General features: G+C 31.4%; 1 protein-coding gene across 2 annotated transcripts in view; it reads right to left on the bottom strand.

Moving 5' to 3' along the window:
• ADGRB3 (adhesion G protein-coupled receptor B3) overlaps positions 1-18,857 on the bottom strand; it is a 706,145-nt gene that overhangs the window by 432,991 nt on the left and 254,297 nt on the right. For both annotated transcript variants that reach the window (XM_054569550.1, XM_054569551.1), the window contains exon 3: positions 3,817-3,927. In XM_054569550.1, coding sequence (XP_054425525.1) covers positions 3,817-3,927 — 111 coding nt within the window. The remainder of the gene's footprint in view (positions 1-3,816; positions 3,928-18,857) is intronic.

The raw sequence follows: 18,857 nt of genomic DNA, 5'->3' as shown, positions 1-18,857 counted from the left end.
TGAAAATTTAAGTTTAAAGTTAGGGAGAATATGCAGCAAAATATTTTTCACTTGATATTTCAACCTGTCTTGTGGTAAGATTAAATGAAGTAGAAATATTATGGTTGCATGTTATTTAAATGCCACAAAACCTTGAATAATGTGACTTCTACAGTAAGTAAATAATAAAGGTTATAAATAAAACTGGTTATATTTTTTTTCCATAAAAGCAATCCTTTTCTTACCCTTGCATTGTTATGATGGCAGAGAAAATATTTTAATTAAACTGAGCAATGAATCAGGATCAAGATCTAATTTTAAATGTATTTCTGTACAAATATGTACAAATTTGGATTGCTTCTTAAAGTATAATGCTATAATGACTTTGAGCAGGCTAAGCAGTGATGCCTGGATCATGAGCAATCGATAATTAATGCTCAGAATTGGTCTTCTTTACTCTCTCCAAACTAATGATATATTTTGTTGATCAAAAACAAAATAAATAAATAAAATATATATTGGCGTTCAAATGATGAGCACATTTTGCCACTACCTACCCAAATAACTTTGCTATCTCTCAAATGCTATAGTTTCAAGTTACCTTTCCACTCAATGGTTATGATTTTCATGCTGGCCCTTCCTTCCTCACTCCAAAAGGTGTGAAGTCTATTCTAGTTAAGGACTTCGGGACACTGTGAGAAATAGCTAATAGATTTTATAATAAAGATATATATTTTTAAAACTCACTGATATAACAATAGTAAAGTAAAATACAAATGATTCAGTTTTTAATATATATGTTTTTGGAGATAACACAAACTAACCTGATTCCTTAACTTGCAACTGAGAAGGTACATGCAGAGGGTTTCTATACCTAAGGTGCTACTGAGGCTCTTTATCTTGGCACAAAACATGAAAGGAAATGGAAAAGTGCTGGAGTTAAAGTTAGAAGACCTATGTTTGATGGAAAGTTACTGAATGTTAGCTCTATGACTGAGGAAGTCACTCTATTTCTTTGAACCTCTTAATAAAATGAGTAATACATCTAACTAAAAATGTATTTGTGAGAATTGAGGTGATGTACTACATAACATTTTAAATTGTAGCAAACCATTAATATAAAATTGTGCTAATATGTTAATATTGTGAAATTAGAAACATACTTACTCTTCTGTTTTAGATAACATGCTATGTATTACTAATGTAGTTTTTTCCCCTACTGGAATAAAAGACTCCTCTTTTATATTTTTATTAAATATCAATATCTTATAGCTTCAGCTCATTTTCCTTGACCATAAATACAAATTGTGTGCTAGGCTATTGGAGCAGCGTCCATTTTTGTTCAAATTAGCTATATCTATTACCAGCGCTATTTTGATACAGTAATGTTACTTAACTAAATGTTACTCTTTTAAAAAAATTTTCCACACGATTATTTTATGGCAGGTTTGTTTTTTAAATGCAGGTTTACTGATCATACTGATTGAAGAGGACAGGTTACTCATTTTGAGAAGTAATTCTTAAATTATAAAGTTTGATAGCTTTTGTTTTGTTTTTCCTCATGACTAATATAAAATTGTATTATCTTTTATTATTAGATTTTACCACTATTGCATTACTCTTTGTTCTCAGATTAATGTTAGCAATATTATCATTGTTTATATATAACACCTATTTTTTGGTTTGGAAGACAAATGTAAAAGTTTTATAAATAAAACTTAATTTTTGTCAAATTTTTTGTGACACTTAACTCTATTTATTCAGACTAAATGCCTTACCATCTAAAGAACGTATCATCTCAGAAAATACTTAAGAAAAAAAACCCTCTTTTAATTTTTATACTTTTCTAATATCAGAAATTTTTATGTACCTGAAAAACTATTTAAGTACAGCTTCCAATCAATTATCAGTATCATAGTAATTTAAATTTAAAATAAGTATTATACATGTATTTATATTTGCCTATACTATCCTTGGATTAAAGTGAAATAATAAATATTTATTACTCATCAATTTGAGCACCCAATAAATATTTTCAAACCATAATTTTGAAGCTTATTGCTTTTTCTAAATTACTGTTAAAATTATGGGGATATGGTTTTAAAACTCCTCACAGATCTATTTAATAAATGTTTCAACTATTTTACCAAATGATGTGTTACTTTACATTAGATACAAAACAATTCCTGGAAAATAAATTAACAATTTCTCAGTATGGAAACATAATGATCCATGTGATTTGAATTTGAAAATAAAAGTTTTGGGTGAAAACTGTGAATTCTTTTGGTATATGTCGCAGGCAAATCCCAAAACTGAATTTATGTAAAACACCTGGTAAGATTATATAATGTTAAACATAAACTAATTTTACTACATTACTGGAAATTTAAAACTATAGTTTACCATTTTACTCCTAAGTGATCTCAATTTTTAGTCATTTCAGTAAACCAATGCCTTCCATATCTTTTGCAAAAAAGTATGATCTTGAAGAGATGACTTCATTAAAAATAGCACCTGAGGGGGGCGGAGTAGTCAGCCTGGGCCCTAAGGCCTCTATTTAGAGTCAAACGTCCCCTGATTCCTAGTCCGTGGTTGAGATATTTTGCTCCCTGTGAAGAAGAAATACATTTAGAAATTTGAAAATTTGTCTCAACCTGGTAATGTACTTTTGGACTTGTTCAAGCAGATAGCAAAAATATAAATCACCTTTGTTGAATAATAAGAAGGTACACCAAAAGCAATTCAGACAAGCAAGTTTTCTTCATTTCTGGGTATGGCTGCAACATATACATAAAAAAGCTAAAAATATGTCCCTATTGTAGAATTTATTGTAAACATTCTTCATGTTCTGAGAATTCTTTGACCTACTTGCAACTAATGTATTAAAATCTACTACTTACCCATTTCCAAAAGCACAATTTAATAAGCTTTAAGCTGTAGATTCAAATCTATTGTTCTGAACAAATGTTATCCTAAGAACATATGAACTAAAGGAAATAACCATTTTTCAATGTGATCATTAGATCAAAATGCATAAAAGTTTATAAAGACATAGATAACACTGTTAATTTGGAATTTCCCAAAATAAATGGACAGCTGAAACTGTTCATAACACAATTTAAACATTTCACCCAAAAATGTACCACATGCAATGTATCCAGATGAAATTATAGCCCATTTATAATGATGAGCCAGAATATGAAAGCATTTGTTTATATATTTGGATGGAGGTATTTAATAGTAATTAATTTAGGATTAAGTTTTATAAGCTAAAAAGTCATTTTTGTTGATATTTAATTATTTGGAGTGTATTACAACTTAAAAATAAAGACAACTTAAATAAATTTAGCTTCTATAACAAAATGGTTTTCATATCAAAAATGCTAAATTTTAAAATAATTGTCTCTAAAATTTCTATGCATTTTAACAATCAATTAATATTTATGTGAATGACATTTGAAAAATATTGAACATACTATTATTAAATTGAATTTTATCATCTAAAGTCCTATTTAAAATTTTGTTTCTGAAAAGTCCTATAATAATTAAGTATTAATGAAATAACTGTTGAATGATATATTTAAAGTAGTTAATATAAGTAATAATATGTAAAGCCTAAATGTCCCATATTGAAGCAAAATAAATTTTACACATTTTTTTTTTGCATTTTTTAACTCACAGCTACTTCATTTATGGACTTTAACTGGTGACAAAAAAAATGGTTCAAAAAAAAATCAGCTCCAAAAACTGACAAATGTGCAGCAAAAGATTATGAAAACATGCAGTGGTTTCATTAAATTAACAACAATAAATAGAAAAATGTAACTAACGTATTACCAGTTTGTGCCATAAATTTAGCAGCATCAGCTTGTTCCTGAGGGACCCTTTTTTCATGAACAGATCGAGGTCGCTGACTTTTAATTGTATGATCTCCCATCATTCCAAATTCTAAAGACAGAATAAAGGTATATGAAAGCTTGTGTGTAGACATTTCTCACAAATTACATTACTGTCTCATGCAATATGTTCCTACACATACCTAGAAGTTACGGATTAAATTTACAATTCTAAATTTTCTAGACTGAACTGCTTGGTATATATTTAAACTCAAGTCGAAAAATTTATAAACAAGAACAAGGTTTCAAGAAACAGTAATAACAGTCAATGAAATGACACACCAAGTTTTAAGTCAGCTTAATTAACAGAAATACTCTTTTCTGATAATGTTTTGAGCAATACATCAGAAAAAATACAACCACAGTGTTAACTGTTGTTTTTCAGAGATGGAAGCCTCACTGTGTAATAGCTGCTGCTTTGCTGAATAGTAATTCCACCCACATGTTTTTAAGCACTTTTTTTTTTGAGGGATAATAATCCTGTAGCCTAATTTCCTGAGGTAAATATTCACTTGATGGATTATTTTTCCAAAGATGAGGTTGCCCTTGGTGTCCTCAAAAGCTCATAGAAAATGGTGACTGAAGTAATTTTCATCCTCTCCTGCCCTGCCCCCAGATAATCCCTCACCTCTGTTCTAACCACAAGTAAGAGAGTGTGTTCTCATTTCGTACAGATGATGAGTTGTAGGCTTGTGCTCCTGAAACATGTATAATTTTGTTAACCAGTGTCACCCCAATAAATTCAATAAAAAGAAGTTAAAAAGCTATGTTTAAAAAAAGAGAATGACTCCAGGTTTCTGTTATTTAATCCTTTAGTGCTATAACCTCCCAGGAAAGGTGAAAAAAATCTGGTCCTGACTCAGAAGTGAATGGGGCAGAGAAACTGTAAGTTGAAAAAAAGAATAGATTCGATGTAATATTATATTAAAAAAAATTCAGATGCTTACAAATTTGCAAGAGTTCTGTGCTCATTGCACTGTTACTGTAAAATAATTTTTGTAATATCAAAGTCTAATGTATGGAAGAGTAGTCCGTACTGGCCCATAGGAGTGTAAGTAGGGGAAGGGGATTTCTGAGGAGCAGGACATCACGGCGTTCTCTGTTACCTCAAGAAAATCCTTCAGCCCTTAAGACCAGGTCTTTTATATATGATAGAAATGATTGGGTAAAATAGGTTCTAATGATAGTACAGATATATTGTCAGAATTAATAATGTCAAAATCTGTTAATGGATAAGTTCACCATCTCATTATTTTGCCTTTTATCATCCATCTTTACATAATCTTCTGCTAAAATATTGCACAAAACTTACTTTGTGCAATTAAGCAGTGGATTTTGTAAGCACTAATTCTACCAACTCATGTCCGCTATGTAAGGAAGAGATTAGTACACATTTTGTCCATCCTGGCAAATCCCCACATAAATATTAAACTATGGCACCTGACAGGTTGATTTGTCAGGTACTCTTTCCAGATATTCTACCCAAGAGAACATAATATAAGAAATTTGAGAAATCTGAATGTGTTTGTTTTTGTCAGTTTAGATAAAATCCAAAGCAGAAAATAGAAATTTTCATTTATAAAATGTCAGTTGTTTTAATCTTGTAAAATCCATCACTATTTTCCATTAACTGCCAACATTCTTTCATTTCATTCAGTTATATGTACAGTATGTGCTACCTAAACCATGTTTCATTATACTAACAAGAAGTATCTGATTACATATCATTTAATGATTTTGAAAATTTACTTAAAATGTTTATATCTAGACTTATGCACTATTCAATATTTTAAAATATTATAGATACTTGAATTTTTACTGGATCTGAAATAGCAAAATAAGTTCAGTAGTAATCTTTATTAACAGTACACTTTACCTTCCGCTCTCTACAATTTATCACTTAAATTGTGTCTGTGTGTGTGTCTATCACTTAGGATATTTAAGTCGGGGTGCAGGTTTACATAAATGAGTTGGGATCTCTGGTGCTCATGCTAAGGTAGTTTTGGCACTGGGAGAGCAAAGAATACCAAAATAAATTATTCCATGCCCAAAACTTCTTAACTACTTAGCAAGTAACTTTTTTACTTCTTCTAGTAGAAGAAAATTCTTCAAATCAGTGGCAGCATAATAATAACCTGCAATTTATTTTCTAAGAAAAAAATAGATTATTTGTACAGGGACTATGATCCTAAAACTTAGGGGTCTGAGTATGTTGCTGGAAAACATTGAGATGATTTTTAAAAAGTGTTATATTCAATTTTTAATTATTTATGAAGTTTAAACACAAGGAAAATTCTTATTTTTTTTTAAACAGGCATTACTATTTATGTGAACTACTTCATATCATTAGCTGGAATGTGATTTATCTTTCTCAAACATATGTGTTAATACAATTTAAATTTGATATTCTTCACTATAGTCACTTCTACTTACAATAAATAATCAATATTATATGAACACAAATGTCAATAGCTTATCACTGGGTCACGGTAATTAAGAAATTCTTTAATTAACTATGGACTTGATTATACATTTTTATATAACCAAACATTTAAAATGAAATATTTGATTATTACTATCAATATAATTTATCTGAAAAATTACTTTTAAAGAGAACGAATATGAAGTCTTGATATAACTAAATTCTCCATAAGATTAAAAAAAGACATGGTAACAATTTATTTTTACCAGATGGAAAAGCAACACTATGGTGGTATTTTCTGAATGTTCCAGGCCTATAGTTTCAGACCTAAAACAATCTGAATTTGTAAGTAAAATATATAAACTACTATCTAATCAGTTAAGTTTCTTTCCCTTTGTTTATGTTACAAGTGTTTGGAAAAAGAAAACAAAACTTTGTTTTAGGGTTGTTATCAATGGTAAGATTTAACAAGTATTACAGTTACATCCATATCTCCTACTGGGATATTTTAAAAATATTTGTATTTTTTTGAAATGATATTATTTTCTTTAGTACTCATAAAAAGATAGGCTAATTCGATCATCCAAACTTAGAAAAAAAGCAAGGTATAATATTTGCTATTATTCTCTTATGTTGTGAATGTGGTTGAGGTAAACCTTTATCATAAGTTCTTCATGGGTTGTTGACTCATATTCAAATGATACTGAGTTGGCAAAGATAATATACTACATTAGTTACACAAGAAAAATAGCATAGCCAAATAAAAAGATGATTTGCTTTGGCGAAAGCAAAGAAAAGCAAGTTATGAAATCAAATGAAGTGATGTACAGCATAATATTGTGTATGTACATGTGGTACATGGCTTATGAAAGTATAGGGTTATTGCCTATGTCTTGAGTTGATGGTATCAATTAAATGATGGGTAAATAACTGCATTTATGTATAAAACTCTAATGATTGGAGATGGCTTCCATGTTTAGGCACATTTTCTGATAGACTCATTCACTGTTCTTCTTAATAAGAAGCAGTAGTCTCTAGAAGTAGGATAAAAATAAAGTTACATGAAAGTTTTTGAAAATCTATTGGTTTAAGTATAGTTTTATGTATTTTCTTCCCCTCATCCAGGAATATATAAGTATATCATTAAGAAACAAATAGGCCTAAAAATTGATACGTGATAGTCGTTTGTCAGTTATGAAGTTTTGTCTGGAAATAAAGAGTTATAATTGTGTGACATTGAAGTCATCAGCAAGTTAAAACACATATCTATTTCTTTTACCATGTGTTTATTTTTAATGTATAGACAAGCAGGACATCAGATTAGTTGATGCTGTTATTAGTGCAATGTATCTTGCAATGTAGACATTAGTTGTATATTGTTAGCTAACTTTCCTTTGCATTTCCTCAGAAACCATCTTAGTCTAGGCTATTACTGTTTTCAACAAACTTTCAAAGTTATGTCCGACTTACAGTCTACAGCCAAAGTGCACTACATTTTGTCATGGAAATAGTAAAGCCACTGCATCCTTTCTCTCATTTCTCTTCACTTGAAACACCAGCTCTTCTACACAGGCCTGCAGAAAAGCTCTTCTCTAAGTCCAACTCCAAAGGCAACTCCTGCATGAACTATTTCCCAATCAACCAATATAAGCAGTCTCTGTCTTCCTTAATTTACATTTTGCTTTATATCAATAATGGACTTCCATTTTAACTATTAGATTAAGTGTTTTATTCCTCCTACTAGATTATAAACTTCTGTGGGAAGGAAAATGGTTCATGAGTTTGAAAGTCACTCCCTGCTTTGCTCATAGCTGAGGTTCAGCACTTATTTATTATATAAGTAAATTTAATGTTAAGAATTGCTCTTTCAAAAAGCAAGTTTCTAGATATCTACAACTATTTCTTTAACTTTCTTGGAGAACAGTACTTAAAATTTAGTTGCATGTGATGATGATGGTCAACATTTCCTCTGTCAACACAGTTTATTGTCCATAAGTATATTCTGGTTATTATAAAAATATTTGCAAGTAGTAAAATCCACTAACCATGACCTGATCGTCTGAAACATGCAAAACTATTTATTTTAATCAAAATATTAAGCTATACTTGAGACCATTTTTACATTAATTTCCTGGATAATATATTACTCTTAACAATAATGATTTACTAATACATCTTCAAAGGGATCATATTTTTTTAAGCATTCAGCTAGACTGTCAATATGAAGTGACATTTCATTTGTCATATAATAAGTAATAATATTAAATGCATAACTTGTTGACAGAATAATTATCATCCAGTTGGATTACGGAGTGTAGACAAATAAATTCTATTAAGAACCAACCTGATATTTTCTGAAATAAGATTATTTATTGGATTCTAGGTTGTTAGGAGTATTAGTTATTTGGATTTATTCATTTATTTTTACACTTACTGGAAATATTGTGGGCATAATTATTTTGCATGCAAATAGCAGAGAGATATTTAAACAGCAAATGGCAGCACTAGTCATCAATCACTGATAGCCTTCTGAGATTTAAAAAAATTATTTTTGAAATGTGCTAATACTTAAAAATTGTATTCTCTCACTCAACAAATATTTATTGAGTATCTAATACAGCCAGGTGCTTTATCAAAAGATAGCACTTACAGGGGAAAAGCCTAGAGTCTGTATTACCAAAGACATTTCTAGAACTGGCTTGAACCATTATTAGAAACATTAAATTTTAAAATAGATGTCATTAGTTGAAATTTTGAAGGACACTGATTAAAATATACTTTGTGCTTTTGATTATAAATCAACTATTTTTATTTTCCCAAAGAGGCAAACAGAAGTAGAATAAGCAGATCGAAGACAACTTCCAAATAATTCAAGAATAACTGCTTTATAAAAAGTTAAGAAGCATCAAGAAATACTTAATAAAATCAAAAGAATAAAAACTAATATTAATACATTTTAAATAAAATAAAGGTGTATTAATATTTACTAGGAATCTGAGAAACACATCACTGAAATTTAAGAGGTTAACTGACATTCTTTCCTTCAAATTACTTTTTGGTTACACTCCCATAGTTAGATACCTGGTTATAGGGGCCAAGATGCTGCTATATCCTACAATAACAAAACCAATTATTTCTTTTCAAAGTACCCCCATAAAATGGTTTTATTAAATAGTTGACATGATTCTAATAAGTAGATGGGTAATTTTATGCCACTTCCAAAAAATGAACAAAACATAATAGTCAAAGGTCATACTGCTACTATGTTTATAGAAAAATTAAATATATTCGGGGAATTTCAATTTTAAATTGTAAAATACAAAATATTTTATAGAAATGATTATCAAATAATATTTAGTGTGTATACTCTTAAACAAAGATGCTATATTTTAATTTATAATTACTCCAAATAGAAACTTTGAAATAACTACACATAATAGATTTTTTAAAGATAGTCTCACACATGTTTTTGAAAATTATAAAACATCTTACCTAGAATGATTTTAGGAAATTTGGGGTATACCATTTAAATCATCATTTTTATGCTTATATTCTGTCTTCCTTGTGGGGAATGTTAGTAAATTGGTTGTACTGCTCTGTGTAAAAAATTATCAATGTGTGAGTTCATGTTAAGAATGATTTGTTAATATTTCTTATATATTATCCACTTGGATTTTATTAACTCATCTCTTGAGATAACTATTTAATTATTACAAACTATAAGTAATGGTTTGTTTGAAAAATATTTTATTTGTTGGTGATGAAGAAAATGTAGAAACACATAAATGAGAAATGCAATTCTGCTTTTGGTAGTAACTAGTTACTGGATGTCTTTTCTTGATCTGTGTCAGATTTTAGCATATTAGCACATAAGTGGAAAAATAAGATGCTTTACTGTGAGCTCTAAAAAGTTTTTCAGAAGACTAAAACTCTTGCACTATATGATGGGGATAATATTATTGCTAAAATGGCCCCCCCAAAACAAAGAGATCTTAGAGAATCTTAAATATAATAAAGTAAACTGAATTGTCCCTGGTTGAAGTATTTCTTATTTTCCTAAAAAGAACAGAGCTTGGTTACTTACAGGTTGAGTACATCTTTGGACCACTGGGTATAAATTATTGGCAACTAGAATAATTTAGTGCACCAAAAATTTACAGGAAAAGAGTGTTATAAGAAAGTCTATGCTTTAAAAAAGTGACACTTTTGGTTTGATATTTTTGATAGCAGTTACCTTTGTATATCTAATTATTACGTATATTGAATTATATATTTATTTAGAATGTTCAAAAATGATGTCTCTATGATTTTTAAATTGAGCTCATATCCATAGACTTTTCAACTTACGAAAGCTCATTTTCATTTATTATAACAGTAAAGAATAATTTATCTTAAAGCAATATCACTGTATGCATATTTACTGAAAGAAATAACCTAACAAGATATTATATAAAGATAAATAGTATATTCTACACCCTAATTAAAAGTTCAAAAATTAAATAGATGCTTAGCTAAATGTCTCAACATATAAACAATGGATAATCCATAAAATACTTGCTTTTTTTAAAAATAAGACACTGGTATCTGGATATTTCTGACACATCTTTATTGTACTTAAATTATATTCAAATGAGTAGCATGGCCTCAAGATTACTCTTCGTACTTGGAGGTACGAGAGGATTTAGTTTGTCTTTTATCTGTTAAGTACATACAGAAAAATTTGGGAGAATCTATAAATATAAAAGTAAATAGTTATAGTCATGTTTTACTATTTACTACTGTTATATTTCTATAGCTAATTTACAGAATTTTTAGCTCAAAGCAGTATCGCTGTATACATATTTACTAAGGGAAATAGAAAAAGTTACTTCTGTAATGAAAATTACTAAAACATACATACAATGTGTTTATAATAACTTGTAAAAATAATAATAATATGATCTTAACCATTCCCTTAACATTTTAGCTTATTTATCAGAGACAAATGACCGAACATGGAAAACATTTTCATTAATATTCTAGGATATAAATTATCCTTATAGTCAAATAGCATATGTATTCAAGCTTTTTTTCCATAAGTTATCATTACTAGTATTGAAGCCCAAGTGACATTCTATAGAGAGAACTAAAAATGAAAAGCCTTTCAGAGCCATCCTTCATGCACCAAAAGATATTTCAGACCACTGTAACCATGTAGGTCAAAACCAGATGTGGAGGGTGGACGAATAAATGGGCAGCCACAGATGCGGTTCATATTTCAGAGCATTACGCCATATGATCTCTGGACTTCTTTCCTCTTTTTGTAAAGGGGATTCTGGGAATGTGATCTAAGTTTCTTTTTAGCTCTAAAATTGTTTTCTTAGGTCAGAAGTTAGCCCATGAATATATGGACCATCTCTCAACAGACCAAGAGGCCTCAAGGACATGACCAAGCTTGATGGATGGGTCTGTACACAGACACGTGCACCAGAGGCTCAGACAAAGAGTTGTGTTGGTAGTTTCCAAACATTTTCTTAACTCAATCAATTTTGAGCAGTCATTCTGATTCATATCTATTACTAAATCATGGTTCACTTTGCATATGAGATCTCAGATTGCCTGATACTTATTTAAACCCATATGTCTATGCTATAGCTAGCCATCCACATTGGAGAGGAATTTTTTAGAAGACAATATGTTTCCACAGGCATTTGGAAGTGAATAAATTTTATTCATTCAACAAACATTAAATAAGCACTTTATTACATTCTTCTCGAGATTCTAGGCACTGGAGATAGAGCAGTGAACAAAGCAGCAAAAGTTTGCTTTTTTAAGAGAAAATTTTACAGTTATTCTTAGTCTGATTTATAAGGCTTTTATAATTTTATGTAAACATTAAATTTACTAGGTTGCTCTTCATAGAGGTGAAATAGAAGCAGTCATATAGATATTAGATTAATAACTTTTAATTTTATTCTTTTATTCATAGACTGGTTCAGATGAAACTAATCAAAATCATATCTCATCCATATCATTCCATAGAATTGATTAAAGGAACTGTTCAAATTCAAATTGTTGACACAAAAGCCATTATCACCATGGCCCCCAAAATATTGTGGCATCATTGGTTTTTCTTTCATTACCTTTAGAGTTTTCTTTTAGATTTTAATTGATTTTGTTATACAGTGGTCTGTCCTCAATATACCTTAGAAGAGAATATTTATTTCTCATTCCATTCTCTTATGTTACATCTTTCAATATGTTTTTTTTTTGAAAACTTCCCAATAAGTTGCTAGACCTTTATGTTGCCTTCAAAGGTTTATTACCAAAGAAGCAATTCCTAGAAAGGGTTTTGCTTTGAGAAAGCACAATTTAAGTTTTGACAGGTATTATTTTAATGCCTCTGAAATGTTTATTCTAATATACTTTACAACAGGTAGTATAAGGAGAGAAAATGTTATATATTTTTGGTCTATTTGATTTTTATCATTATACAACATCTCTCTTTTTCATGATTAGTACTTGTTCATTTTTCAATACTTGGTATTTCCATATATGACTTTTGCTTCAAATTAGTACTGCTTCCTGCTTTGTTATCACATTGTTGGCTATGCCTTTTTTCATACTTTATTTTTAGCCCCTCTGTGCCATTTTATTTCAAGCATATATCACATGTATAACATATATAGTCGGATTTTAAAAATGCCATCTGACTCTTTTTCAATAGGAAATTAAATCCATTGACATTTATTGTACTTATTAAAATATTAACTTCCATCCTCTTATAGTAAGTTCTCTCTTCAACATGTTTCTTGCTGTTTTTTTATTTTCCCCCTTTTCTAATAACTTTGGACTCAGGAATTTTCACTTTTCCATTTTTGTTCTCTAGATGTCCTACTTCAATTATTCAAGTGTTATACACCAATTATATTACATATACTTAAATGTATTTTTTAAATCTATCATTCTTTTTTGAACCAGTATCAACACTCCTTCCTAAATCAATAAAGTTTTGGGTGTGCTATCACTTTTCCTCTGCCTTGACACTTATATGTCATTTACTTTGAGACTGCCATGTTACTGCCTGGTGCTTCAATAATTTAGACTTAATGATTCATGACATTAATTTCTTTGTTGATATTTCTTCTTTGAATTGTTTTAATCTTGTTCAAGTATACTATTTAACAGAAAAGAGGTCTAAAATTGATTTATCTGGGCCTTGCCCTTGAATGTTAATTTAGCTAGGCCTAGAAATTAAAGATCAATAATTTTTTTCTCACTGAACTTTGAAAATAACTTTAATACTGAATCCTGAAATCCAGCATTTCCTATAAAGGTGTTTTCTTGTAAGAGAATCTGCCTTTGTTTCTGGATGGGATTTTTCTTTTTATGCTTGGAGTTCTGAAATTTTACCAGCATGTGTCTAGACATTGGTCTTTTTCATTCCACTTCTTTGGTACTCTGTGTTCTCTTTCAGTACAAGAACCAGCATCTCAGCTAAGCACTCTGAAAGAGTATTCCCCTGAGTCAACTTTCCCTTGTTGTGGTTATCGTCTATGTCTATTGTGGGGGATTCTGAGTTACTACAAACTGTACTCTAATTTAATTTCAGCCGTCTACATATTCACTAAAAACTATCTCTGGGGATACCGAACATTGATTTCTGATTATTAAAAGGTAAGTGCTAAACTACTTTCCATTTCATTCTCTGAAAAATTCTCTTTCCTACTTACAGAAACCTTTGAAAGAGTATCCGCAAATTCCTTTCTTCCCACTCACCCAATAATGTCAGGCAATTTGACTTCAAGCCTCCTTCCTTGAATGAAACTGCTCTCTTGAAAGTCATTTGCCTCTTAGAGACTGTCACATTTATCTTGAGCCTGCAGTTTTTAACACCCCCAACTTTACCCTATCCCACAGCTTTTTCTGAAATGCTCACCTCCCTTGGCTTCCTAAACTTGCTGATTTGCTTTTCTTCCTCCTCCTGACTGATTCTCTGTCTCCTTCACTGTGCCTTAAAAAACTCTTACTGTATTTTTTCCATTACCATTTAACCTCCTTATATATCCCTTGCCCCTTTGCAATCACCACACTGTTGTCCGTGTCCACGAGTCCTTTTTCCTTTTGGCTGTATCTTCCCCCACTAGTTGTTAGCCTGCTCTCTATCCATGAGTCTGCCTCTATTTTGCTTGCAACTTTTAATCCTCTAAATGTGAGTTTCACCTCAGGGTCTGCCTCAACATTTTCTCTCTCAGAAATCTACTCACATCTACAGACTTAAGTATCACATTTGGGCAAACAGCTATCAGTTTCTCATTCCTTTAGTCTGATGGACATCTTCCAAACACCTACCCTACAGTGCCATGTAGATATTTTGCTGGCAACTTCAGCATTTATGAAAACAAGTTAAACATTTCTCTTATGAGAGGTGCTCCTTGCTGTACATTTCAAATTTATTTTTTAACAAACATACAGTGCTCAAAATAAGTAGTTCACAAATAAATAGCACAATAAAAATTAAAAGCTGACCAGAAATAATGTAGAAAACTGTCTTAGGTTTATGAAATTACCTGATGGTTTAATTTGTTATGTAAAGATAGGTCTTATAGTTTGATCTGGGAAACTGAATAACATAATCCCAGGGAGAGAAAGTGAGGCTTACCAGGGAAAAACAGAGAAAAGAGTGAGTTTAAAAGATCTTAGGACAGGAATAAAGGGAGGTATGTCCATAAAAATGGTAAGAGGATGAGAGCAGTTGAGAAAACTAAGGGATTCTTGTGAAAGGAATATCAGAAGCAATTTTAGCAATAGTGATATTTAAGTATAAATATATGCATTATGCTGTGATGAAGTATAATTCTCCTCCAGTAGAGCCAACTTTCATTAAAAGCCAACTAGCCCAGAATTAAGAGATATTAAAAGATGGTGATATCAGAAAAGGAACACTGATTTCATGTTGAGATTGGCAAGTGGTAGAATAAAGAGAATATTCCCAGAAGCAAAATACAAATCAATGATTGGTTATATATCTAAAATACATGTAAGAGTGTATATATATTCCTATATTCTATATATATATATATATATATATTAGATATATATAAATGAAAAATACACAACCCCTCCCTCAAAGAATCCATAGGAATATCAGGGAGTCATTAAATTTCTAGTTTTCAGTTATGTGGCAGTTCAAGCCAAATGCTTGTTTAGAAATTATCCTAAAGGAAAGGTGGTCTTCAGAAGGCTGGAGAACTCAGGAGCACATGGACGACAACTCCAGGATGACAAGCTAACATTCTTGTATTGGTATCTGAGTAGCTCATATTGGTAAGGTCCATTAGATAAGGTCTTTTACCTGATTTTGTACTTTCTTGACCACATATGAACTCAAACATTATCTAGCAAGGGGTCCAAGGAGTCATCATCATAGGGCTGGGTTTCTATGGGGCTGGTAGCCAAGGGGCCAAGAACAGGCAAGGGGGGTTAAGGAGGGCATCGCTCCCACTCTAAGTCCTTCCCTGTTTCAGTGTGGGATTTGTCTTCCTCCCTCACCCTAGCCTTTGCAGCAGACACTAGCTCTGATGACCCAATTACAGCAAACTTTCTCACGAAGTCTTAAGTGGGAGAAGCAATTAAGATTTTCTTCATTGAAAAGAGAATGTCTTCTTTTGTGTGGTAGTTCTTATTTTTTTAATGTTTTACTTGGTACTTTCCAATTAATTATCATCTCTCTTCAAATCAGTGCACTCCATATATTATTATTTCTTTGCCAGAGGTTTGTCTCAGAGTGTATCCTCTTGGCCGGGGTGGGGTACATGTGGCTTATTTTAATATGGATATACTGGTTTTTCTTCGATGACTAAAGTTTGAGGAGTCAACGCTGTACAATAGCTATACCAAATCTCATTGTTAACTCTGATTGCATTTTTTAAAATATAGAATTCATAACTTTTGGACTACTTAGCATTTAGTTGCAGTCATCATTTTTTTTAAAGAGAAATAGTCATAAAGTAAAATACATGGAAAGAAGAGTGCTCAGAATGGTAAAACAGCAAGAATTTGAGCAAGAACTGTGTAAAAAATTAGTTTAATGTCAGGCTTATTTTGGAGATAAAATTTTGAGTGCTCAATGAATAGGGCACTTTAGAGAATAAATTCTATAGAAAATCTCAAGCAAATTTAAATAATTAAACTTCAATATAGAATTATAAGTGCTGTAAGTGCTATACAAATAGATTATCATTATAATTACAAAAAAGAGAATATTTAGCTTGGGGCTGGGGGAACACCAGGAAGAAATGGTAACTTTCTTTGACTATCTGAAAACTTATTAAATAGCAGAAGGATTATAAATACATTAATTATGTTATTAATTAAAAATGATTAGGAGAAAAGGGGTCAAATCTACAGGAAGAATTTTCTAACAAGTTGGGGTACATAAAAAGGAATGAGTGCCCATATGAAGTTTCAAGCTTTTGACTACTGGAAGTGCTATGTGAACAATGACTACGTAGATCCTATAGAAATAATTCCTACAGGGATTTATCTCTGATTCATAGAATCTGCGATTATTTTCTTTCCCTAAACCCCATATTCTATCAACTTCCGACTCATAATATCTTCATTCAAAGCATGTCCCAACTCTGCCAATGCCTCTCATCTCTACCGCCACCTTTCTAGGCCAGCCCCCACTCGCCGCTGGCACCTGGACCGTTGCTGCAGCTTCCCAACTGCCCGTGCTGCTGTCCCCTCTGTGCGCTGCCACCATTTCTCCGGCTTGTAATCTATTGTCCATATAACAGAGAGCCAAATAATTTAAATGGTAAAACACTTAAGGGAAATACTGTTCTTTAAGTCCATTTATGTCTCCCCAATTCTTAGAACAAGATCCAAATTCCTTATCTCGGCTCTCATTAAGAGCCCTAGACAATCTGCCCCAGCCTGCATGTCCAAGGTATCTCATCGCCCTCTCCCCATCACTCGCTATGTTCCAGCCATACTGGCCTGCTTTCATTTCCTTAAACATACATAGTTCTTCTCTCTTTTGCACTAAGTGATTTCTTTAATGAGGAAGCTCTTCTGATCTTTGCATGGCAGCTGCATTCTTAATATTTTTATTTAAGCTAAGATTTCACCTCCTTTATTAGGTTCTCCCTGATCACCAAATACAAAGTATCTATACAGACATCCTCTAGACCTGATTTTAATTCTCTCTGCAGAAATTATCAATGCCTGTTTTGTTTATATATTTGTCTAATAAACTATACCTATCAACCTACTAAATTGTAAGCTTCATAAGAATAAGAGTCTTGTCTATCTTGCCTATCACTGTATCTTGTGCCTTGTAAATGACTGAAAAATATTTTGGAACAGACAGAGAGAGAGAGAGGAAAAAGAGAGAAGGGAAGGGAAAAACATTATTATTACTGAATAATATCAGAGTCTTAATTTTACTCCCTGCATCATGGTAATTTCCTCAGATCTATCATCCAATTCACAAAAATATCTACTGTCAGTGTCCAAATTAGTGCCTAACCCACCTACTGAATTTTTAATTTCAGTGACTATATGTTTTATTTTTGGTAGTTCTATCTTTTCCAAATCTATTTTTCTTCCACGTTGCTCTATATTTATTTTTTACTATTTATTCCTTTTTAAAAAATTACCTTAAACATATATTTTTTATGGTTTATCTAAGGAGTTTTTTTCCTGGTTCTTAGTGAGCTTCTAGTGTTCTGTTTGCTGATTTTCCTGTATGATCTCTGTTTGCTCACTTATTTTATTTCATTTCATTTTGTCTTATTTCTATTAAGGGCTCATTTGCATATATTTCCCCCCACGCAGTTCCTATAATTCTCAGTATAAAAGTGTTCTTTCAAGCAGTAAATTTCTTGTCTTTAAGTTGCTAAATCACAAAAGTATAAATTCACACCATGATCTTTCATGGTATATGACAGTATTTTTTTGGGCGAGGGGCCTTTTCCCCCCAGCCAAAGCTTTAAAAAGGCAAGCTTCCTTCTCACTGTCCCAAGGCCTCTGAATGAAATTCCTCTAGACCTCTTTTGACAGAAAGGGCAGCTCTTTGATACTCTGCATTCTATGTAGTTGGATTAATTTTATTTCCCCGACCTACACAGGCTGAGGATACTTTCCTCTCCACAAAGCAGCATCAAAATCCTAATTCGTAGCCTGCTTATAGCTGTGCAAATATTTAAGAGCTGTCAGCTTACCCTCAATATATTGTGTTCTGTCTTTTTATTGTTACTGTTGTATTTTAGGGATGCCTACCTATACATTTCTTTTTGTTTTCAGCTTGGCTCATTTTTGTTGTCTTTACATCTTTTCCAGCATTTCTCAGTTTATAGCAGCTATGGAGTCCATCCACATCAGCTCATTCTTCCATGTGTTAGAATTTTTTCCAATGAGTTAGGCTCTATATTTAAGTGCTGTACTCCTCAAGAGTTGTTAGTTTCTATTACAAGTCCCATTTTAGATATGGAGATGATGAGGTTTCAAGAGGTTAGGCTACTTGCCCATCATGATCCAGCTAAGGTACGTTGGGTCTGGGACTCAAAAAATCA

The sequence above is a fragment of the Pteronotus mesoamericanus genome, unplaced genomic scaffold (assembly GCF_021234165.1).
Source record: "Pteronotus mesoamericanus isolate MK-2021 breed Mesoamerican mustached bat unplaced genomic scaffold, CSHL_Meso_final contig_20, whole genome shotgun sequence".
NCBI lineage: Eukaryota > Metazoa > Chordata > Mammalia > Chiroptera > Mormoopidae > Pteronotus > Pteronotus mesoamericanus.
This window is presented reverse-complemented; position numbering and strand designations above follow the sequence as displayed.